This window comes from Myotis nattereri, assembly GCF_964212035.1.
Source record: "Myotis nattereri genome assembly, chromosome: 16".
Lineage (NCBI taxonomy): Eukaryota > Metazoa > Chordata > Mammalia > Chiroptera > Vespertilionidae > Myotis > Myotis nattereri.
This window is the reverse complement of record NC_138091.1, coordinates 33,805,250-33,826,367: the sequence shown is the minus strand read 5'-3', so window position 1 is coordinate 33,826,367 and position 21,118 is coordinate 33,805,250. Positions and strand designations below refer to the sequence as shown.

General features: G+C 36.7%; 1 protein-coding gene across 1 annotated transcript in view; it reads left to right on the top strand.

Annotated features, from left to right (window-relative positions):
* The window catches only part of AATF (apoptosis antagonizing transcription factor), an 88,338-nt gene that overhangs the window by 18,725 nt on the left and 48,495 nt on the right, over positions 1–21,118 (top strand). Inside the window, exons 5-8 of the mRNA XM_081108777.1 lie at positions 11,880–11,994; positions 13,166–13,367; positions 13,941–14,105; positions 15,452–15,535. Coding sequence (XP_080964903.1) covers positions 11,880–11,994; positions 13,166–13,367; positions 13,941–14,105; positions 15,452–15,535 — 566 coding nt within the window. The remainder of the gene's footprint in view (positions 1–11,879; positions 11,995–13,165; positions 13,368–13,940; positions 14,106–15,451; positions 15,536–21,118) is intronic.

Sequence of the window (21,118 nt, the reverse complement as noted above, 5' to 3'; positions counted from 1 at the left end):
TGCTTTGATAAATTTTAATTACCTTTCATATAACATTGATTGTTTTGCTGAGTGTTTAGTCTCAAATCTACCAGATTTTTTTTCTGGGGGCAGTTGAATAAATTTGCCTCTAGATAAATCCAAATTGCTACTATTTTGAGAAAAGTTCTTACTAGCTATTCATTCTGTTTTTTTGCAAGGGGAATTTTTAGAGGTAGAGAAGCTGTTCAGTTTTGTTTTATTTTAAAATATTTTTTAATATGTTTTTATTGATTCCAGAGAGAGGAAGGGAGAGGGAGAGAGAGAGAAACATCAATGATGAGAAAATCATCAATCTGCTGCCTCCTGCACACCCTCTACTGGGGATGGAGCTGGCAACCCGGGTATGTGCCCTGACCAGGAATTGAACCATGACCTCCTGGTTCATGGGTCAGTGCTCAACCACTGAGCCACATCAGCTGGGCTCAGATAGTTTTTAAAGGTTCTTACATCCTACAGATGGTACATAATCTGGGCTACATAAATGTCAGCTATGGTGAGGGTTGGGGAAAGGGCAGAGACAAATGTTCTACTCCAGTAATTATAAAGTATTTCTGGTGTCTTCAGTATGACTTATCCTATATAATAAAAGGCTAATATGCAAATTGTCCCCTCAATTGGGAGTTCAACCAGGAGTTCGACCATGGGGCGGGGCCAGCCGGCCAACTGCCCACGGCCCCTTTCCCTGGCTGGCCTCACCCCTGATCGGCACCCCGTATCCCAATTGGAGGCAGGGTCGACTCACCAACCACCTGCGGCCTCTCCCTGCGGCCAGCCCAGCCCAATCGCCCCAATTGGGGCAGGCCAGCTGGACTCATGGGCCTCTAGTAAGATATAAGAACATGAATAGAAAGCCATCAAATGTGATATTTTGAGAATTGGGATAATCAGTTTACGTCCATCTTGTAAGTATTGTTGAAGTATAACGCTAGATGCCCATATACACTAAAAATAATAAAAATAACTTCCATCTGTTAATTGTCACTACTCCCCATGTACTGTATTAAGTTCTTCACAAATGTCTCATTTAGTTCTCACAGCGGCCTGTGAAATAGGTACTAATAACTGTACTGCACATGTGAGGAAATCAAGTCTTGGACAGGTTAGTGAGTAACTAGTTAAGGTCACACCATTAGATGTAAAGCTAGTACAGAAACAGGTTTGCTCTTGGCCAATCACTATACCTATAGTTTAACTTATTTTATTTTTTCCAAGAAAGTGTGAGGAAATAAAGATCAAAGCTTAAAGGAAGTCAGGAGAGCTACGGAGATGAATTTGTGGTAAAACAGAAGCTTAGAGTGCAAGTAGTAAATGCATCCTTCCATTTTTCTAAAGGTTTTTCCTGCATACTGTTTTTTCAGTAAGAGAGCTAGAAGGGCCCTTGGGAGATCACCTGACCTATTTCCTCTACTATAGGCAGATATGACATTTTTTAAGTGATAAAGAAATAGAGCCGAAACCGGTTTGGCTCAGTGGATAGAGCGTCAGCCTGCGGACTGAAAGGTCCCAGGTTCGATTCCGGTCAAGGACATGTTCCTGGGTTGCGGGCACATCCCCAGTGGGAGATTTGCAGGAGGCAGCTGATCGATGTTTCTCTCTCATCAATGTTTCTAACTTTCTATCTCTCTCCCTTCCTCTCTGTGAAAAATCAATAAAATATATTTAAAAAAAAAAAGAAATAGATAAACAGGTTTATTTTTCTTATAAATGTAGTACATATTCATTATATAAAATTCAGAAAATGGCCAAGCAAAAAAGTAAGGAAATTATGTTCCCTGATCCAGCAGCTAGAGATAAGTACTTTTAATATTTTGGTGTGTGGGTATGTGTATCTTTTCTAGTTTTTTCCCCCTTGTGGGTGTATAGCTAGAACAAAAATGGAACTATATTCTATATTGCAATCTGTTTTTTCCTACTTAACAGAGATCATGAATATTTTTCCATGTCATTAAATATTATTCTACAACATTATTATTATTATTATTGATTTGAGAGAGAGAGAGAAGAAAGGAAGGAGAGAGAGATTTATCAGTTTGTTGTTCCTCTTATTTATGCATTCATTGGCTGTTTCTTATATGTGCCCTGACCAGGGATGGAACCCGAAATCTTGGTGTATGGGTATGAAGCTCTAACTAACTGAGCTACCTAGCCAGGGCTCTACAGCATTATTTTTAATGCTAGCATAGACTTCCCATCATATAACCAGTTCTTTATTGTTGGACATTTGGATTGTTTACAGTTTTTCATTTTTATAAATAATACAATAAACATCATTGTTACTAAATCTTTATTCACATCCATGATTACATTATTGCATAAAATAAATTCCTGTATGTGGAATTAGTATGTGTTCTAAGGATATACTAAATTTTTAGGCTTTTGATCTGTATCGCCAAGTTGCCTTCCAGAAAAGTTATATTCGTTCACATTCTTACATTCTTTACATGAATGTCAGTTTCCCTTTTCCTTGTCAACACTAGATTTTATCTTTTCATCTTTGTCACTTTGATAGTTGGAAAATGGTTTCTGCTTATTTTAATTTACAATTTTAAAAATTTACATTTCCCAGTGTTTAATGAGGGTAAACAATTTTTCCCTTATACTTATTGGTCCTTGGTATTTATTTCGGGAATCGTACAGAGAAAATTTTAAACTAGTTATAGGAGTGGATATTCTTGTCAATCTTCTGGCCACCTCTAATCTTTCCTCTTTTTATTTTAATGTTTCTCCTTGTTTGATTTTCTGTTTACAGAAAGAATTACATCTACCTTAGAAGACCTCTCTGCATTTTGAAATATATTTATTTAATCTTAATTACCTTTTAAAAAACCATAATAATAAAATTTGTTTGTAGTAAAAAAAAAATTTCAAATAGTACTGCCTCCTGCCCCCAAACAATACTGAAATATGTAACATAGATCAAGCAAGTCCCCCTTTTCCCTACTCTTAATAGTGCTCTTCAGAGATAACTATATTTAGCAATTTGGTATATATCTTTCCATATACTTTATGTCAATTTAAAAGTTTTTAAAAGCCATAAATGAGATTATGCTTTATATCTTCCCATGTTAATGAATATAAATCTACTTTTTCTTTCTTTAAAAGCAATACTTTGCTATCTTTTCTTTTTTCTATATATTTTTATTGATTTCAGAGAGATAGAAACATCAATGATGAGAGAGAATCATTGATTGGCTGCCTCTTGCACACACCTACTGGGGATCAAGCCTGTAACCCCCGGCATGTGTCCTCAGCCGGAATCGAATCTGGGACACTTCATTCCGCAGGCCGATGTTCTGTCCACTGAACCAAACCGGCTAGGGCTGGACATAACATTGTAACAGAGCCTCGTGTGTGTGTTTAATTGTGTAAGGGAGGACAGTTTTGTCATTTTTTATTAATTGAAGTTTTATTACACTTTGTTTTCCAGGTAGTTTGTATCCATATATATACATTGACCTAGAAAATGAAAAATGTGCAGGCTTTTTTTTCTTAAGCTTGTAGGAGTGTTTCATTTTCTTCATCTGTATACCAGTAATCTTCTATCTACAGATATAAAAGCCTAATATCCAAATTGTCCCTTTGGGAGTTTGACCGGGAGACTGGGAGTTCGATCACTAGCTCTGACGTGTGCTGACCACCAGGGGGCGGCGCAGAATGAAGGAAAGCCCTGACCAGCAGCTGGGGAAGGGAGGCCCTGGTCCCTATCGGCCCTGACCGCTGGCCAGGCCTACGGACCCTACCCATGCACGAATTTCATGCACCGGGCCTCTAGTGGTAGTATAATAATAGTAACTAATCAAAGGGTTGTTGTGAGGATTTAAATGAGTTATACATACAAAGTGCTTAGGGGCTAGTGCCTGCTACTTAGTAGCTTCTTAGTGTTAACTGTTAATCTTCATAGTGATAGTACAGTCTTTTCTTAGACTGTAGCTCTATGGCCAAAGGATTTGTTTCCCTCTTCCTAAAAGGGTTATATAAATAAATTCTGCACTTACAGTTAGTTCTTTGATGACTTGAAATGCACATACAAAAAGTATGTGCCAAGAAAAATATTACAGTGTCATTTTTTTAGTTATTCAGTCAGCAACATAGAGTCCATCATTTGCCAACACCAAGCATACCAAGGTTCATAGTCCTTGCCTCAGGGAGCTCATAGTGAGGTGTAGAGATGGGTAAACCACTTTTAAAGCATAAATCATTTAAGTGTTTTTTTGTTTACATGAAAGCATCCTCTCAAAGTGTTTCATTTTGAGTCGGCAAATAAATAATGCTTAGTCTTCCTAATATTAAAAAAAGGAAAACTAACTTTTATTGTCTGAGCCTTAGTTTATCCCTCTACGTGGTGATAACTACTAAATCTTCATGAGAATACATTGTAACAATTTTAGGTTCTTAAATCTGGTAAGATGGTTTTGAGACTCTTAGGAGTAACCTATACATTTATAGTTGGTATATTATAATAAGGGAAAAGTTCAGTTCGATTACTTTGCTTCTGTTAACAAAGGTCAGCTTGTTGAGGATACATATTTATCACCGTTAGCAGATATGGAGTCCACAGTTTGTTTGCTTGTCAGCATTAGATTTGGAAATGATAGTGTAATAAGATGTTCTGCCATGTGACTTGGGCATCCTTTTTCTGGAACTAAAATATTGTAGGATACTTTTTATGGCCCAGGCGATGTGTTGGATGCTAGAGTGACAGGGTGAGGTCTCTGCTCTCAAGCAGCTAACAGTGCAGTGAAAACAGACTCATGATACAGTATAAGTGTGGTAGCAGTGACATGAATGATACTGAGAAAGGAGTGATTAATTCTGCATGGAAATCCTCATTTTCAGAAAGGTATTCTCTGAATCCGATTTTCAAAGGAGTTATTTCCAGACCGGTACTCTATGGAGAATTTTGGCGTTTAGTTAGGGATAGTTTCACTACCTAAGGATCTGTTTATTTAAAGGCTTTTTAATGTGAATGGGTCAGACTATTTTATATGAAAGAGAGGGTGGCTTGGATTGTGTTTCTAATTTTATTTTTAATAAGTTTTCTTACTTTAAAATTAACTTTAAATAGTATTTTAAATTATAAAAGTAATATATGCATATAAAATATTCAAACAGTTCAAAAGTCTAATCAGATAAAAGTGAGAGTATCCCCACTCTCCCTGGGAACTCCTGTTAGACAGTTCAACAATTACTTGTAAATAAACTTGGATTTGAAGTACCTCATATTCTGAGCGGTTACTCTTTCTTTTTAAAGGGGGGTAATCAATTTCCCTTTTTAGGGAAGTACTCCAGAGCAATAGAGATTGTAACTATGAAGTGGAAGGTAACTGTAGTGGATTTCGGGAAGTACATTGATCAGTTAGATTGCTGTGTCCTATAGGGCTTTTTAAGGATTTATTGACACACTTCATCAAGGTGTTTGAAAGAGTATTCAGGGAAACCTAAGAAATTCTGCAGTTCTTTTCCCCTCCTTATAAATTCATGCCTGGTCAGAAATTACAGCTTGAGTGGGATGTCCCTCCACAGAACTCAAATGCACACTATCTATCATGTTACTTAGTGTGGCAGTAATGTAAGATGTTAAGGATTTTTTCTTTTTGTTTCTTTCTGTTAGGGGCTCACCCAATATATATTTTATCATATGTCTCTTCATCTCTCCCTTATTTCAACTTCCACTTACTCCCCCAACTCCCCACATCATTCTCTTAAGAGAAAAAAATAAGTTTTGCCCACTGAGTCCTCTTTCTGATTTGATTTAATATGTCTTGGGCTGAATGTTTCTCACAAAAACACTTTGCATTCCGTATTAGCCTATCAAACCTTTTTCTCCATAGACCTCTACATAGATTGTATGCCTTCTACTGTGGTACCCTCAGAGGTATGAAAATCCAAGTCTGCTTTTGGCTTAGCCGTCATGATTTAGAATAGAAGTCTCCATGCTCTGCTTTGAAAACGTTATCCTGGTGGTTATTTTGTACCATTTTTAAAAAATTCTGCTTTTGGTCCACAGAACCAGCCAACACACTGGGGCAGTACTCCTTTTACTGTTCCAGTTAAAACCACAGTCCTCAATGATAACACAGCCATGTATCTATATCTGGGAATCAGGATGTGCACACACCTGTATATATGTATTCATATATGGATATATAAAAATTCTAGTTGGACACACATGGGAAATGCTAACAACTCATCCATATGGTTGGTGTTAAGGAATTTGTTACCTGCGGCACTCTTTCTTACTGGTAACACCATTCTGCTTGGGGAATAAAGTACAAGCCCAAACAGTAATACTGACAAAATTTGGAATTATGATACAGTGGAGCCTTCACGTAATTCTTTGTTGAAGAAGTTAGGGCCTAAATGTTAAGGCTTATTGTTATTCTGAGTTGATAATCTCTGCCTTGCTTTAATAATTTTTCCTCATGCCTGGGTAGCCCGCGAGTTGCACAATAATCACTCACACAGCTTTGTAATCAATGCCCAAAGTAATAGGATTCCTCTGGCCACCGGCAATTAATAAATTTGTGTCTTTTTTAAAACACTAGCAAGTCGGGCCTGAAATACGACTGACTGGCTCTCCTCATTTGCATATTTATTGCAGTGGAAAAATTCTTACCAGATGATTGATGCTGAGCCTGCCTCTTGAATTCCAAGCAGCACATTATTATGAAATGAAAAATGCCGGCCATACAGTTGATTAAAGTTGAAGACAGTGGAATCGGTGTTTTTTAAGATTGTGGGAGAATTAAAGGCATATTTTAATAGATGTTGACAAGAAGTGAACTAACAAAAGCAAAGCAAAGGATTTGCTTGAAAAGATTTAATCAAACGTCTTTCTTGGGGGATTAATTGCCTGGGATGACTAGTGCAAGTGGCAGGCTTGTGTGGATTTGAATGAGAAGTATTGTTCTCAGGCCAATATATTGTGTGTCATTTTGACCTATAGTTTAGCTCTAGTTCTAGAGTTACTTTTGAGGGAGAAAAAAAAAAATGCCCTTGTAATATGTACATTCTAGTTCAATATGTTTATTTGGGGGTAATAGGAATGTGGCAGTTTATTGTACATAAATAATTGTATGTTTGCATATTATTTTAAAAAAAACGATATAGATATTTAAAAACTGATAAGGTAAGCTTTATTTTACTTTATATATTCATTCTTCCCATTCTACCTCCACCCCCTTACCAAAGTTTTATGTATTGGGTTATAATCTAATGAATGAACTGTGCACCCATGTCCAAACTTATTCTCTGCCTACAATTTTGTTTTTGTTGGGCAGCCTAGATGAATCAGGGGAAAAAATAAAGCTGTTAGGTGAAAATGGTTTTTAGATTGGTGACATTTTCTATATAGAATGCTTGCATATGGGTAGCATGCAAATGAATACTTCATATAGGACTGTGAGTACTAGCTCAGCCTTAGTGCTATAGATCAGTACAAGCAGAGCTTAAGAATTTTCACCATGTGAAATGATGATTTTTATGGAAATATTCTTTCCATCTCTATAACATTAAACATTTTTAAATACCTTAATATATAAAAAAAAATTTGTTATTTTTCAAACAGGCAAAGGATTATCTGTGTTTTATAGATGAGAAAATTGAGACTGAAAGATTACACTGGTCCACTCAGTATATAAAATGACTAGTTAGTGATAGTGTCGGTTAGAATGTGGGATTCCTGACCATTAGTAAAGCACTCTTTCTATTTATTATCTACTTGGAAAATTATTCCTAAAGCTGGTGCCTAGATGCTTAGGTTGAATCTTGGTAACACGGTGAGGCATATGTTCTTGCTCTCTTCTGGAAATTGACCATATAGGACAAAATAAACATATATCTTTGACAGTCTCTGTTGTTGTTTTTGTTGTTGTTTGGGTTTTTTGTAACCACTTGCGAAGAAGGAGAGTGAAGAAAGTATATGCATCTTTGCTGCTTTTAAAAACTTAACTGTTCCAAAACCGGTTTGGCTCAGTGGATAGAGCGTCAGCCTGCGGACTGAAAGGTCCCAGGTTCAATTCCGGTCAAGGGCATGTGCCTGGGTTGCGGGCACATCCCCGGTGGGAGATGTGCAGGAGGCGGCTGATCGATGTTTCTCTCTCATCGATGTTTCTGACTATCTCTCTCCCTTCCTCTCTGTAAAAAACCAATAAAAATATATTTAAAAAAAAAAACTGTAACAGTAATGGGTGAAAAATTAGAAGTGAATTAGAAACTGTTGATTCCATTCTCTTTATAATTTATAGGGTTGAACAAACAATTCAGCCCTATATGAATGATAAAGAGGGTTTGTTTTGGTTTTGTCTGGGAAGAATTCACTGTTAGATTTGAGCCTCCCAGAAAGAGTCTTTCCTCACTTCTGTCAGTTGTGGCTTTGAGGAGGCCTACCACGTCCAGCAAAGGATTGCTCCTTGTCTCCTCAGGTTTTACATAAAATCTTGTTAGGAGGAAATGTGGCCCTTTATTGCAAAGAAATGAGGATTGGGTTCTTTCTTCTAAATCTCTTTATAGGAAGTTGTCCGTTGTCCATGTGTTGGCCACTAGTGACTTTACTTTGATAAACTTTTTTTTTTTTTTTTTTTTGGTGTGGTTAGAAACACAGAATTGCAGATTTCATCTCTGGTAGGTCTCTTGACACTTTGATGCATGGTGGTGCTATCCCTGAATGGAGCTTAAATACTTCAGGGCTACTTTCTGACTGAGTGAAGGGGTGTATAAAATGAGAACATATGAGAAAGTATTAACAGAAAGGCACACTTTGATTTACTGATATTGGCTCTCTGCTTTCTTGTTGGATTGATAGGCTGTCTAATATATCTGCAGTGGATTTTTAAAAACTGACTAGAACAAAATAAAAGGGCTTGTATAGCTATTTGAGAGTGGCCCTTAAAGTACTAGGCTTTCATTGGATGTTTTCACAATTCTTGGTTATGTTACATGTAAGAGTCAAATTATGACTTGCTTGTTGGGGGCAAGCAGCTATAAACATTATGGACTGCTCTGCAGCTTCTTCCCTGCATGGTTCTTGATTTCATATTTTAGAACATGACACATGGTACCTAGTGGAAGTAAGGGACAGGCACTTGCCTTTTCTGTTCTTTTAAATTTTTTATTGTGGTAAAAAATGCATAATAAAATTTACCTTACTAATCATTTCTAAGTGTACAGTTCAGTAGTGTTAAGTATATTCACATTGTTGTACAACCAGTTTCTAGAACCTTTTCATCTTGCAAAGCTAAAAATCTTTACACTTCATTAAAACAACAACTCACTATTTCCCTCTGCCCCAACCCCTGGAAACTACCCTTCAGTTTTCTGTTTGTTTGAATTTGACTACTCTAGGTACCTTATTTAAGTGGAATGATATAGTGTTTGTTGTTTTGTGACTATCTTATTTCATTTAGCATAGTGTCCTCAAGGTTCATCCATATTGTAGCATGTGTCAGAATTTCCTTCTTTTTAAAGGCTGAATAATATTCCTTCTCTCCCCCCCCCTCCCCACCCCCTGTTCTTTTTGATTATTTTGTCTAGGATGGTAGAATTATTTATTATACTCTGGTCTTGGGATTTTTTAAAGTGTTTAATTGTGGTAAAATATACATGACATAAAATTTACCATTTTAACCATTTTTCAGTATACAGTTCAGTACCATTGTGAACATTCACATTGTTATTCAACCACCACCAATATCCATCTCTAGAACTTCTTCATAATCTCAAACTGAAACTGTATCCATTAAACAGTAAGTCTCCATTCCCCCTTCCCTTCAACCCCTGGCAACCACCATTCTACTTTCTATGAATGTGACTGTTTTAGGTATCTCATGTAAGTGGAATCATACAGTATATGCCCTTTTGTCACTGGCTTATTTCACTTAGCATAATATTTTCAAAGTTAAGTCTTGGGAATTTTAGAAACTAGTGTGCAGATGTAAGATTGATTTGTGGTTTCACTTTGGAAAATATGGGCCCTGTCTCTTAAGATACAGACATTTCTAGAAAAGAAGTTATAAAATAGTGGTTAATACATAGAATTTGAATGAGATGACAATTCTCCATTTTTATGGGCTTCCTTCCAAGTATAAGTGTCTTTTCTATTTTCTTAATCTTCTTGCTACAATATATACTTTAGAACAGGGGTGGGCAAACTTTGACTCGAGGGCCACAATGGGTTCTTAAACTGGACCGGAGGGCCGGAACAAAAGCATGGATGGAGTGTTTGTGTGAACTAATATAAATTCAAAGTAAACATCATTACATAAAAGGGTATGGTCTTTTTTTTTTTTTTTTTTTTTAGTTTTATTCATTTCAAACGGGCCGGATCCGGCGGGCTGTAGTTTGCCCACGGCTGCTTTAGAACCTTAGCTACTTGGGATATCTCTTATTAATTCTCGAGTCTTTTCACAGATGGCCATTTGTGGTAACCTAATATTCGTAGTTATCATTTGTATTCTTTGTTCTACTCATTCCTTTTAAAATTTCCCACATATATTTACATAATTTGTGTTGTTCTGCTTATACACTTAGCACATTTAGACTGACTGATTTTAGGCTTTAAAGTTGTTACATCTTTGTTCTATTTTTCCTTCTGGCCTGTGTTATCATCTTGTTTATACTTAATCCATTTCCTGAAAGCCGACAAAACCAAAGGATAATGCTGTATTACTTTTTTCTTCTTCATGAGTATAAGTTGTCTCCATGTTTTTGAAAATTTTGTTATTTTGTTTTTTAAAAGTCAGAGCAACAGATTGGGAATTTTGGTTTGGAACACAAGGCATTTTGGACTTTTCAGGTAATATGTACTGCAGGTGTTCCCAAGTGGTACGAATATACACTGATTATAAAAGGATTAGAATACAGAATTTAGAAAAACTGTGATCAAGCGTCTTTTTTTAAACAAGGAAGTATTTATGTAGTCTTATATGCAGAGTATTTGAAGGAATACAGCATAGCTATTGGGTTATTGATTTCCTTCTGACCCATCTGAGAAGGCTGTCTCAGCAAGGTTAGCTTGTTTAAATCAGGTGTTGGTGTACCATTGATGAAACAAGTTGGGATGTAAATAGTGAGGAGGCTATTCATGCTGGGTCGGGTAGAAGCAGAAATGATAGAACAAGACTTACAAAAATCACTTAAGCTGAAGTTAGTGTGGATTGTAAAACAAAAATGAATGTAGGGATTGCTAAATGAAAGTAGGGTTGCTTGTGAGAAGACTGCAGTTATTTAAGGGGAAAAGGGAAGGAGCGATAGAAGCATAGCCAGAGATAACTATTAGTGTGAAAAATACACAATGTAATCAATTAAATGTATAGAATAAGGGCACCAAAATGTCAGTGACCTATGAAAACACGTTAAACAGAGAAGAAAAAAATCAGACAAGGAAGAAGTATTAGGAAGAAAAAGGTTCTGTTTCTGAAATGGTATATATGAAGGAGTGATGGAGCATCCATGTGAAGATTTTCTTGGAGTTGCTGGAAATGTGAAAGTTTGAGCTTAGGAGAGATGTCTGAGTGCTATCAACACATAAATAGTGATGACCAGTGTCATTAGCCTCTTTAGTAGGACTAAGCTGATAAAGAAGGTAAGAGTTCAGTTCTCAGAGGGCCAGTTTTTATTCTGAAGTGCTTAGCCATAGACTATATACTGAATCCTGATGAGCTTTTTTATATATGCTTCCTGTTGGCTATGAGGAAAGCCAGGTAAGAATATATTTTTGAAAAACAGAGTTCGCAAAAGGAAATACTAATAATGCCTTCCTCTTCGGGTTGTTGTTCTTAGTCCCTGCCCCAACTCTTACCCTGAGCCAGAACTGCGCAGGAGCCATGACAATTGTTCCTTCTCTGTGCTTTGTTTCCCAGGCCACAAGGCACTTAAAGCACTGTTGAGGTCATTGGTAGATCTTCAGGAAGAGCTGCTCTTCCAGTACCCGGACACCAGGTACCTAGTAGATGGGACAAAGCCCAAAGCAGAAAGGTAAGGAGGAATGCAACTGTGGAGTTGCTTATTTTCTTTTCATCTGAATAGTTTCCCATCATTTATGAAAAAGAAAGCTAAATCCTTTCCATGCAGATATCAGACTTAAATGTTAGTAAAATAGAACCACTTATATTTACCTGCTCTTTTGGCCAGGATAGCACAAAAATTGGGAATTAAGTTTTGAATTTTAATACTTAGTTGTGCCTCATTCTCTTTGTGACTTCAGCAAAAGACTTGCCTTCTCTATAGAGCTATTGAAATTAGTAGATTAAAGCACATTTTAATGTCAATGCTTAATTAATGTTTATGAAGCACTTTGTGCCCATATCATGGAATCTCTGGTCACAACCATCTTCTTTTCAATGAGGGAAGAAGTTATTTTGAAGGGTGGAAAATTTCAGGAAACAGTAGAATAAACCCCTTTATTGAAATTATCACATTCAGTGAAGCATCTCCCTGCCTCTTTGTTTGAGCCTGCTGTATATGGTACCTGCTTACTGCTTTCTCTTTTGCTTATCCTTTGCTTCATTCTTTTCTATGGAATTGGAGGGATAAGTAGTAAACTCACATGTATTGAGTACCTACTGTATGTTGGGGTCTGTAATCCAGTGAGTGCAATTGGCTATATAATTGGAGGTTGTATTACTTTCTCATGGCAGTTGCATATAATATTGGGGCTTAATACCAGTTCTGTTGCCTATCCCTTTGAGTTTTCTTCACATTCATCTTCTCTTCATCTGGTTCAACTAATATTATTTAGTTGTCCTGAACAATTGGTTATAGGGAGGCATTTGTTTTTATTGATTTGGGGATTAATGTCATAAAAGTATGATTATATGTTTAAGTTTTAAAGACCTTCTTGTAACCAGTATAGGCTTGGTTCATACGCATTTCTAATAATGTTTTTGCAATCTCATGTAATTTTACGATTTGCTTACCTTTTAAGAAATATTTTGAAATCAGTTATATTTATTTGAAAAGTTAAATGAGGTTTTGATTGACCTCATGAATATTCTTTCAAACAAAAGAAAATCCATTCTCACATCTGTGGTGCTATTTAACATGTAGACAAATAGGGAAGGCCTAAATACTCTCAACTTCATGCAAGTCTAGCTTTTTATGTGGGTAATGTTTATTTATATTGGACTCATTCTTCCTGGTTTTCTAGTGAGGAAGAGATTTCAAGTGAAGATGAAGAGCTGGTAGGAGAGAAGAAGAAGCAGAAAAGGGCCCCACCAAAGAGGAAGCTGGAAATGGATGACTATCCTGGCTTTATGGCAAAGCGTTTTGCTGACTTCACAGTTTACAGGAACCGCACACTTCAGAAGTGGCACGACAAAACCAAACTGGCTTCTGGAAAACTGGGGAAGGCAAGTGTGTGTGTGTGTGTGTGTGTGTGTGTGTGTGTGTGCGCGCGCGCACACATGTGTGAGTAACATGCTGTGGCAACCTGAGGCAGTTCTAAGAAATTGGAACTACAGCTCGTTTGTATGGATGATGTCACTATGGTAATCAGTCATTTCTGTAGAAAAAAATTTACTGAACTCCTACCATTGGGGTTTATACCATTCAGACTTGCGATTTTAACTGTATTAGAAAGAATATTTTATTCTAGAAATTGTGGCCTTGTAAGTATTCAAGTGTTGGAAATACAAATAAAAAATTGATGTTAAACAATAATATTAAAAGAACAGATGTTAAACAATTATTATTAAAGGAGCAGAAGTTAAACTCTGGGTGTAGGAAAGTAATATAATCTACTAACTACTTTTTTTTTTTCTGAGAACAATTACAGCCATTCACAAACTCAGTCTTTAACAGAAAGTCTCTCTGGAAAGAAGGTTTGTCTATTTCTCTGCCGTCACAGAAAGATAGAGAAACCAATGTAACTGCCTTCAGCACAGACTTTCTGCATTATCTGACACTGGTTAATGTTGTTGCAGGGTTTTGGTGCCTTTGAACGCTCAATCTTGACTCAGATTGATCATATTCTAATGGACAAAGAAAGATTACTTCGAAGGACACAGACCAAACGTTCTATCTACCAAGTTCTTGGCAAACCCGAGCCAGCAGCGCAGCCTGTCCCAGAGAGTTTGCCAGGGCAACCGGTAAGAACTCTGTGATGCGTGCAGGATGATTATGGGGAGCAGTTTCTGTGAGGTTAATTAACTGAAAAATCTGATCACCTCCTTGTAGGTATTACTCTTGATATGAAAAATTAATGAAAGAAAGGGGAAAACACTACTAGATTGTTAAGAAATGTGTTTTCTTTTCAAATGATTTTTAAATGTTTTTAAAGTATGGAGCTATTCTTAACTTGTGTGTAGTCTTCTCTTAATTTTGAAGTTGATGTGAGTCTGGTAATGGAAGCATTTGTTATCCAAACTTTAAAATTCATTTTTAAAGCAGTTTCTTTAGAAATGTCAGTATTGAAGTAAGTGTGTTCTTTAGGCTTGATGTTGGATGTTTGGATACTCCAGAAATGGATCCAAAATTGGAATAGTCACATTCTTTTGTTGAAAGGAAACTCTTTTATTTATAGTAGAAATATATATTTAATACTTTCTTAAGTTCAGAAGAATTTTAAATGAAAAGTAAAATTCCTCCTAGTCTGAAAATTTTACTCCTCAGATTTAACCAGTGTTCATAGTTGTAACATGCTTTCGGGTTATTTTCCATTCATATACATATATTTCTCTGCTGACACAGAAAGATATAAACACAGCAACATACATAAATATACATATATAAAATGTGGTTGCCTTTTCTTTTAAACTAAATGATATCGATATGTATGTGTATATAAATACATAAAATGTTATAAAGTATTTATAAAATCTTACAACTTTTTAAATTTAATATATCCCAGATATTTTTCCATATCATTACATAGAGGCCTACCTCATTTTTTCTAATGGCTAGAGTATTCTATTGTATGAATGTGTACTATAATTTATTCAAACAATGGATGTTTTTGTTATCTCCAGTTTTAAAAATAATACTATAGTAAACATTCCTGAGCATTTATATTTTTGTATTTGTGTGAACATATGGATAGATTTCTCGAGGTAGAAATATTAAAGAGAATATGCATTTTAAATCCCTATGAATGCTGCCGAATTGCCTCCAAAAAAAGCTGTAGTAATTTCCAATCCTATCAGCTGTGTTTTCCAGTACTGAGTGTTGCCAGTTTTAGAGGTGAAAAATGATGTCTTTTCATGTAAATTTGCATATATTTAATTAGAATGAAGTTAAACATATTTTCAAATGATTTTTCACTATTTGTGGTTCTTATTCTGTCAAGTTCCTGTTTATGTTTTTGCCCATTTTTCAATTGGATTGTTTTTGTTCTTTAATTTTAAGAGCTCTTTATATCTTACAGAAAACAGTGCTTTGAATGTTTATAGTACTACATTACTTTGATAACCTAATGGTTATCTTCTTATTGATATAGGAGATTCTTCCTCAAGCTCCTGCCAATGCCCACCTGAAGGACTTGGATGAAGAAATCTTTGATGATGATGACTTTTACCACCAGGTATGATTTTTACACTCTTCTTTTGTTACAAGTCAGGTTTTAGCATTTTAAAACAGCTGGTAGACTTCTCTGACCAAAAGGTTTGGGGATAGAGTCACACAGGGAGTTAAAACTTCTGTGTTCAGAATTAACTTACTGTGTAGTTCTGGATCTGTTGCTTTTCTTTTGTCTTATATTTTTCTTTTTGAAATGAAGGTAGCTACAGCTACTTTGTTAGTTGTTACAGATTATGAATTATCTGTAAAGCAGTTTCAACTTTGAGTCAGGTCTATTCTTTCTTAACCGTTTTTGATAATGTTAATGGAGGATTTTTTGTTAGTTATTTGGTTTTTGTCCTATCTATAATAATAAAAGGGTAATATGCTAATTAGACCGGATGTCCTGGATGAAGCCAGGGCCGGTGAGAAACCCAGGTCCCGGGTGCCGGAGGGAAGCTGGTGCTGGCAGCCGGGGGAAGGAAGGCCTACTATTGCACGAGTTTTTGTGCAACGGGCCTCTAATTACTATTATATCAGAATATGGAGCTAAAGGCCTGGGATCTCAGAATTCTTTAATTGTACTTCTGGTTCTATTACTTATTAAGTCTCTTGTCTTTATTTTTGTGCCTGTTCAAATCAGTTAAGTATGTATTGAGATTGCTACTGTTGATTATAATAATACTAGAGGCCTGGCCAGCTATCAGGGCCGATTGGGGCCATCTCACCCAATCCCAATCAGCTAGGCCAGTGGTTGGCAAACTCATTAGTCAACAGAGCCAAGTATCAACAGTACTTCTTCAAAATAGACTTGCTCAGGCCGAAAACTGACTTCTGCGCATGGGCCATGAAGCTTCAATCGCACTGTACTCGCGCCCGCACGTGGTATTTTGTGGAAGAGCCACACTCAAGGGGCCAAAGAGCCGCATGTGGCTCGCGAGCCGCAGTTTGACGACCATGGAGCTAGGCCAATTGGGGCCTGCTGGCTGGGGGTGAGGGACGGGCAGGGACCACAGGAGGTTGGCTGGCCGGCTGAGGGGAGGGACTGGCCAGGGGGAGGGATTGCAGGAGGTTGGCCGGTGGCCCCGATCAGGGCGGATCTGGGATGGCTGGCCATGGGGAGGGACCAGGGGACGTTGGCCAGACACTGGAGGTTGGCTGTGGGAGTGTACTGACCATCAGGGGGAAGCTCCTGTGTTGAGCATTTGCCCTCTGGTGGTCCGTGCGCATCATAGCGATTGGTCAACTGGTCATTTCAGTCGTTTGGTCATAACGGTCACTTAGGCTTTTATATATAGAGATATATAGATTGTAGTGCTTTGCAGACAGAAAGAATTGGTAGAAGTTGAAATGTGGTTCCACTGTCAATACTATCTCTTCACAAACATCCCCCAGTTCTTTCCCTGACATCATACCTCTTAGCATGATGCTCTTTTTAATGATGTTAATGAATGCTGAGGTAGACTAAACATTTGAACTATTCTAAAGAACTAAGATAATTTCCTATAATCCTGGGTCTCTTGATAAGTCATATTTCTTAATGAAATGTGCTTTAGGATGTATACTTTCTAGCTCTAGAGAATTGAGGAGGTTGTTCAGCAGTGATATATCAGTTTTTGTTGAACCATTATTTATCAAGATAATTTTTTTTCTCTGCTAAATTTTTAGTGTGTTAACTTTTGCAAAGATTTTGCAATAGCTTGTTGAAGGTTTAACCATGATGACTGTATTATGTACATGGAATATGAAGGAAGGAACTTAGGAAAATTACACTGTGAACCCAGTAGAACAAGTGATTCTTTATTGCAGATACCTCTGGTTTTGTCCTAAAAAGAGAAAGAAACTTTCTATTAATCTTCCTATTCACTCTGTGGTGTTCAATAAAATTATTACCATAGTGAGTCTTAAAAGTAATGAGAGGAAAGAGGATTGGTGGACCCTCAAGTGTTCTTAGTCAGAGGTCCTGATTCCTTTTTCATTTTCTTCTCTTATTATATCCATTTGTCAGAAGAGTAGGGAACTCTATTTTGTTCTAGAATGTCTAAGGAAATACCTGATATAGGATATTAATGGTGTATAGTTGCATGAGATCATGGGAGACAATCAAAAATGTTTCAGTCTTCATTAATTGAAGTGTACATTATTCAATGGAGAGTATATCATAAATTAAATAGCCTTAATAAAATAAACTGAAATTATGGGAAAGAATTGCTTCTACTGGCAATCCCTTGCCTGAAAGATTAAAAAAAAGGGGGGGGGGGCGGATTTTGGCCTGGAGGTCTGTTTAAAAAGAAATAGCATTACTTGATTGGCCCTTCATCCCAATTAATAATTTTAACTTCGGTAAATTCTGATTTCAGAGTTATGACTAGTCACATCTTAGCTTTTCCCCTTGCCGGTTAATTGGGGTGCTGGGGTTAATCTAAATTAAAACTTAAACTAATAGAGGTCAGCAAGGCAGCTGAAACACCTGAGTGAAACAAATGGGACTGCCAGGCGCAACTTTATCTTGGCTGTTTCCCAAGAGGGAAGTGGCAGCAAATTGGAGTTGTTTCAGCCTTCTGTAAAGGTGAATGATGGGTGACACTTGTTAATGTACAGTATCTCCGGAAGCATTCCAGATTGCTTTGCTGCTGTACCAACTGCTGCCATCCATGCACAGTCAGTAGGAACTGGACCGGTTGCCAACATCTGGCAGCACAGCAAGGAATGGGTGCAAGTCTTGAAACCCCGCAGATTCTAAATATGGTGCTTAGAACTGTGCAGGCTTTAATCACTTACCACTGTTTGGCAGCAGGCTACGACAGCTTATCCTAGCCTCGTACATCACATCCCGACATCTGCTGAGCCTCAAGGCAGCTGCACATTCATTTTCTTTTCTTGCCTTTTCTCTTTGCCTCCTATTCCTGTCCTTCCCACATTCCCCCTCCTCCCTTCAGTTTTCCTCCCCCTTCCCAATATGCTTCTTGGGAGAGATGATCTGTAAAGATTACTGCTTCATTGTGTACAAGTAATTGTGGTGATGCCAGGCCCTTGACAGACACAACGTAGCACCTGTTCTGCTGACCTGGTTAATTTCTTCTGTTGAGTGGGATTTGCCAGAGATTGGAGCTGAAGCCAATTCGATGATAAGGCTAAAGAAAATGGCTGTATGTTTTCTGTCACCTCCCAATTAAATTGGCTTCATAAAGTGCTTTCCTTTATTTGTCAGGGTAGTAAGCCTGAGCTAAGTGTTGCATTCAGAAGTGGTACAATGTATTACAACGGGCTTGTGAGTTTTCATTTGCGTTTTTTTGTTTTTGTTTTTTTTTGTTGTTTTTTTATGTGATCATATGGAAAAGCTGGGTGGTGAATATAATACATTTCACCTTTTTGTTTTTTTAAACCATACTTGAAGCCAGACTCTTTGGGTCCATGTTTTGTAAGGAAGAGATTATAGCCACATTGAATTTTAATGTTTCATTGTAGGGGTTTAAAGGCTTACTTGGTTAATTCAGGTGTCATGAGGCTTGTAAATGCCCTAACTACTGAGAATAATGTTTGGGGTCAGAACACCCAAAACACACATACTCACTCACTCTCTTTGTTTCATAATGGGTCTTAAGTTACTACAACCTTAAAATATGTCTGTGTTATTTAATAAAGGTACAAACATATATATCTGAAGAGTATTAGCATTTCAATTATATCATTTTTGAGGTGAAAAGAACCTTATAAGAAACTGATTCCCTGAAAGGTTAAGTAACTTTCTGAAAGTTATACAGCAAATGGCAACTCTAGTACTTGATCTCAAGACTTCTTAGACCAAGTCCTGTTCTTTCCATACCTTTATTTCTTTAATATTTCATCCTCGAGTCATAAAAAGACTTCACTATAGTATTACTTTTCAGTGTGTGAATAAATAAGCTTCATTTCCTTAGACCTGGAAGAAATATGTGTGTTAGAAAGTAGTGTCTTTTCCTTAAAAGGTAAATGATTTATTGGACTCTTGTTTCTTAACAATTCTAATGAAAAAAATTAGCTTTATAGTTGTGTTACTGGTTTGTTTGGGAACCTGATTGCTGAAAGCTTGAAGTATATGGTGGTGAAACTTTTATCAGAGAAACTGTTCACCTGCTACAAGAGGTGCTGTTACTCTCAAGTGGGGTTAGTTCGCATTTGGCCTATTTCTTGTCAAAGCTCATCCCAGAAGACGATTTCACAAAACGTGAAGGTTGTAAATGGCCATGAATGATGAGCCATTGAGAAATATTTTCAACATCTATTATTCATTTTCATGATCCTATTTGCTACTTTTTAACATTAATTTTTTTAAAGATGTGTTGTCTAGATGACCATTTAAGGTTTTTCGTTACTTTGTTTTTTAAGCCATCAGTTGATCTTTGACCTGATCAGTCTGATTTGAGTTCTTAAACAATTGAGGAAGGGCTAACATTTACTGAACACTAGTTGTGTGCCAGCTCCTGGACTAATTAGATAGGTACTTGGCCTACATCTTTATTTAATCCTCACAAGATTTCCATATTGAGAAATGACTGTATTTAGCTGTAACCTATGGAAAGTGACTCGTTTTATTCTTCTCAGAGCCAAGACTTCAAACTAGTTTCTTGTCACCTCATGAGGTATTTTGTTCTGAAAGGCCTAATTGAGCTTAGATATTGACAGATCGATATCTGGATTTCTAAGGGTTCATTAGGGTTTTGTATGTTGCTTCTAGCTTTGTTTAGTTTTGATCTGGTTTGTCCTGTCACTTTAAATTTAACCAGGAGTGTCTGGAGAAAGGCATAATAGATTTTGCACTTTTGATGACCACTCTGATGGGTGAAATTTCTCCCGTTATATGCCATCAGGACATGTCTATAACTGACCTTACCACACATTGGATTTTTGTATCCAGGACATTTGATAATGCCACAAAGAAGTAATTACTGATGCGGTGAACTATAAGAATTGATAATGTTAAGAAATAGAGAAGAGGTAAGCTTTCTGAGAAGATGGTTTACCTTAATTAAATTGGTGAGTGATTAATATGGACAGTTAATGTGGTTGGTGGCTTTAATTGTATGCATTTAGATCTTAGTGTGAATAAGAGATGTCTGAAGCCATTTCTCTGGTTAATGCTAATACAATGGGACATTCTTACTTTTGGCATGTATCTTTCTAGTGGTTCAGTTGATGGTTAATAATATGTTTTCAGTTTGATCTGAAACTGCTCCTTTCAATTAGTTGTTGGAAAACAGATACCTGTGTTCAGAGTAGTATTTCCTTTTAAGTTTTACTTTAAAATGTTGCTATTATTTGAAATGTGTTTCTTAAAAGTTTAGTAAAACTTATTACATATAGGCCTTACTGGCGATTTTAGAGAAGACATTCAAATGAAGTACATAAATTTGAAAATTGCAATTCTGGTTAAAGATATAGCAGAGAATCAGTCAAGTTTCTTGAGGTATAGTAAAGGTGTTAAAAAACAAAACAAACTAAATACTAATGTCCAAGTAAACCCCAGTTTTAATAATTACAAGATTATTTTGCAACCATATGTACAAATTTTGAGCTATATTCTGCTTTCTAAGCTGCCATTGTCCGTCTGTCAATGTTTAGCCCCAAA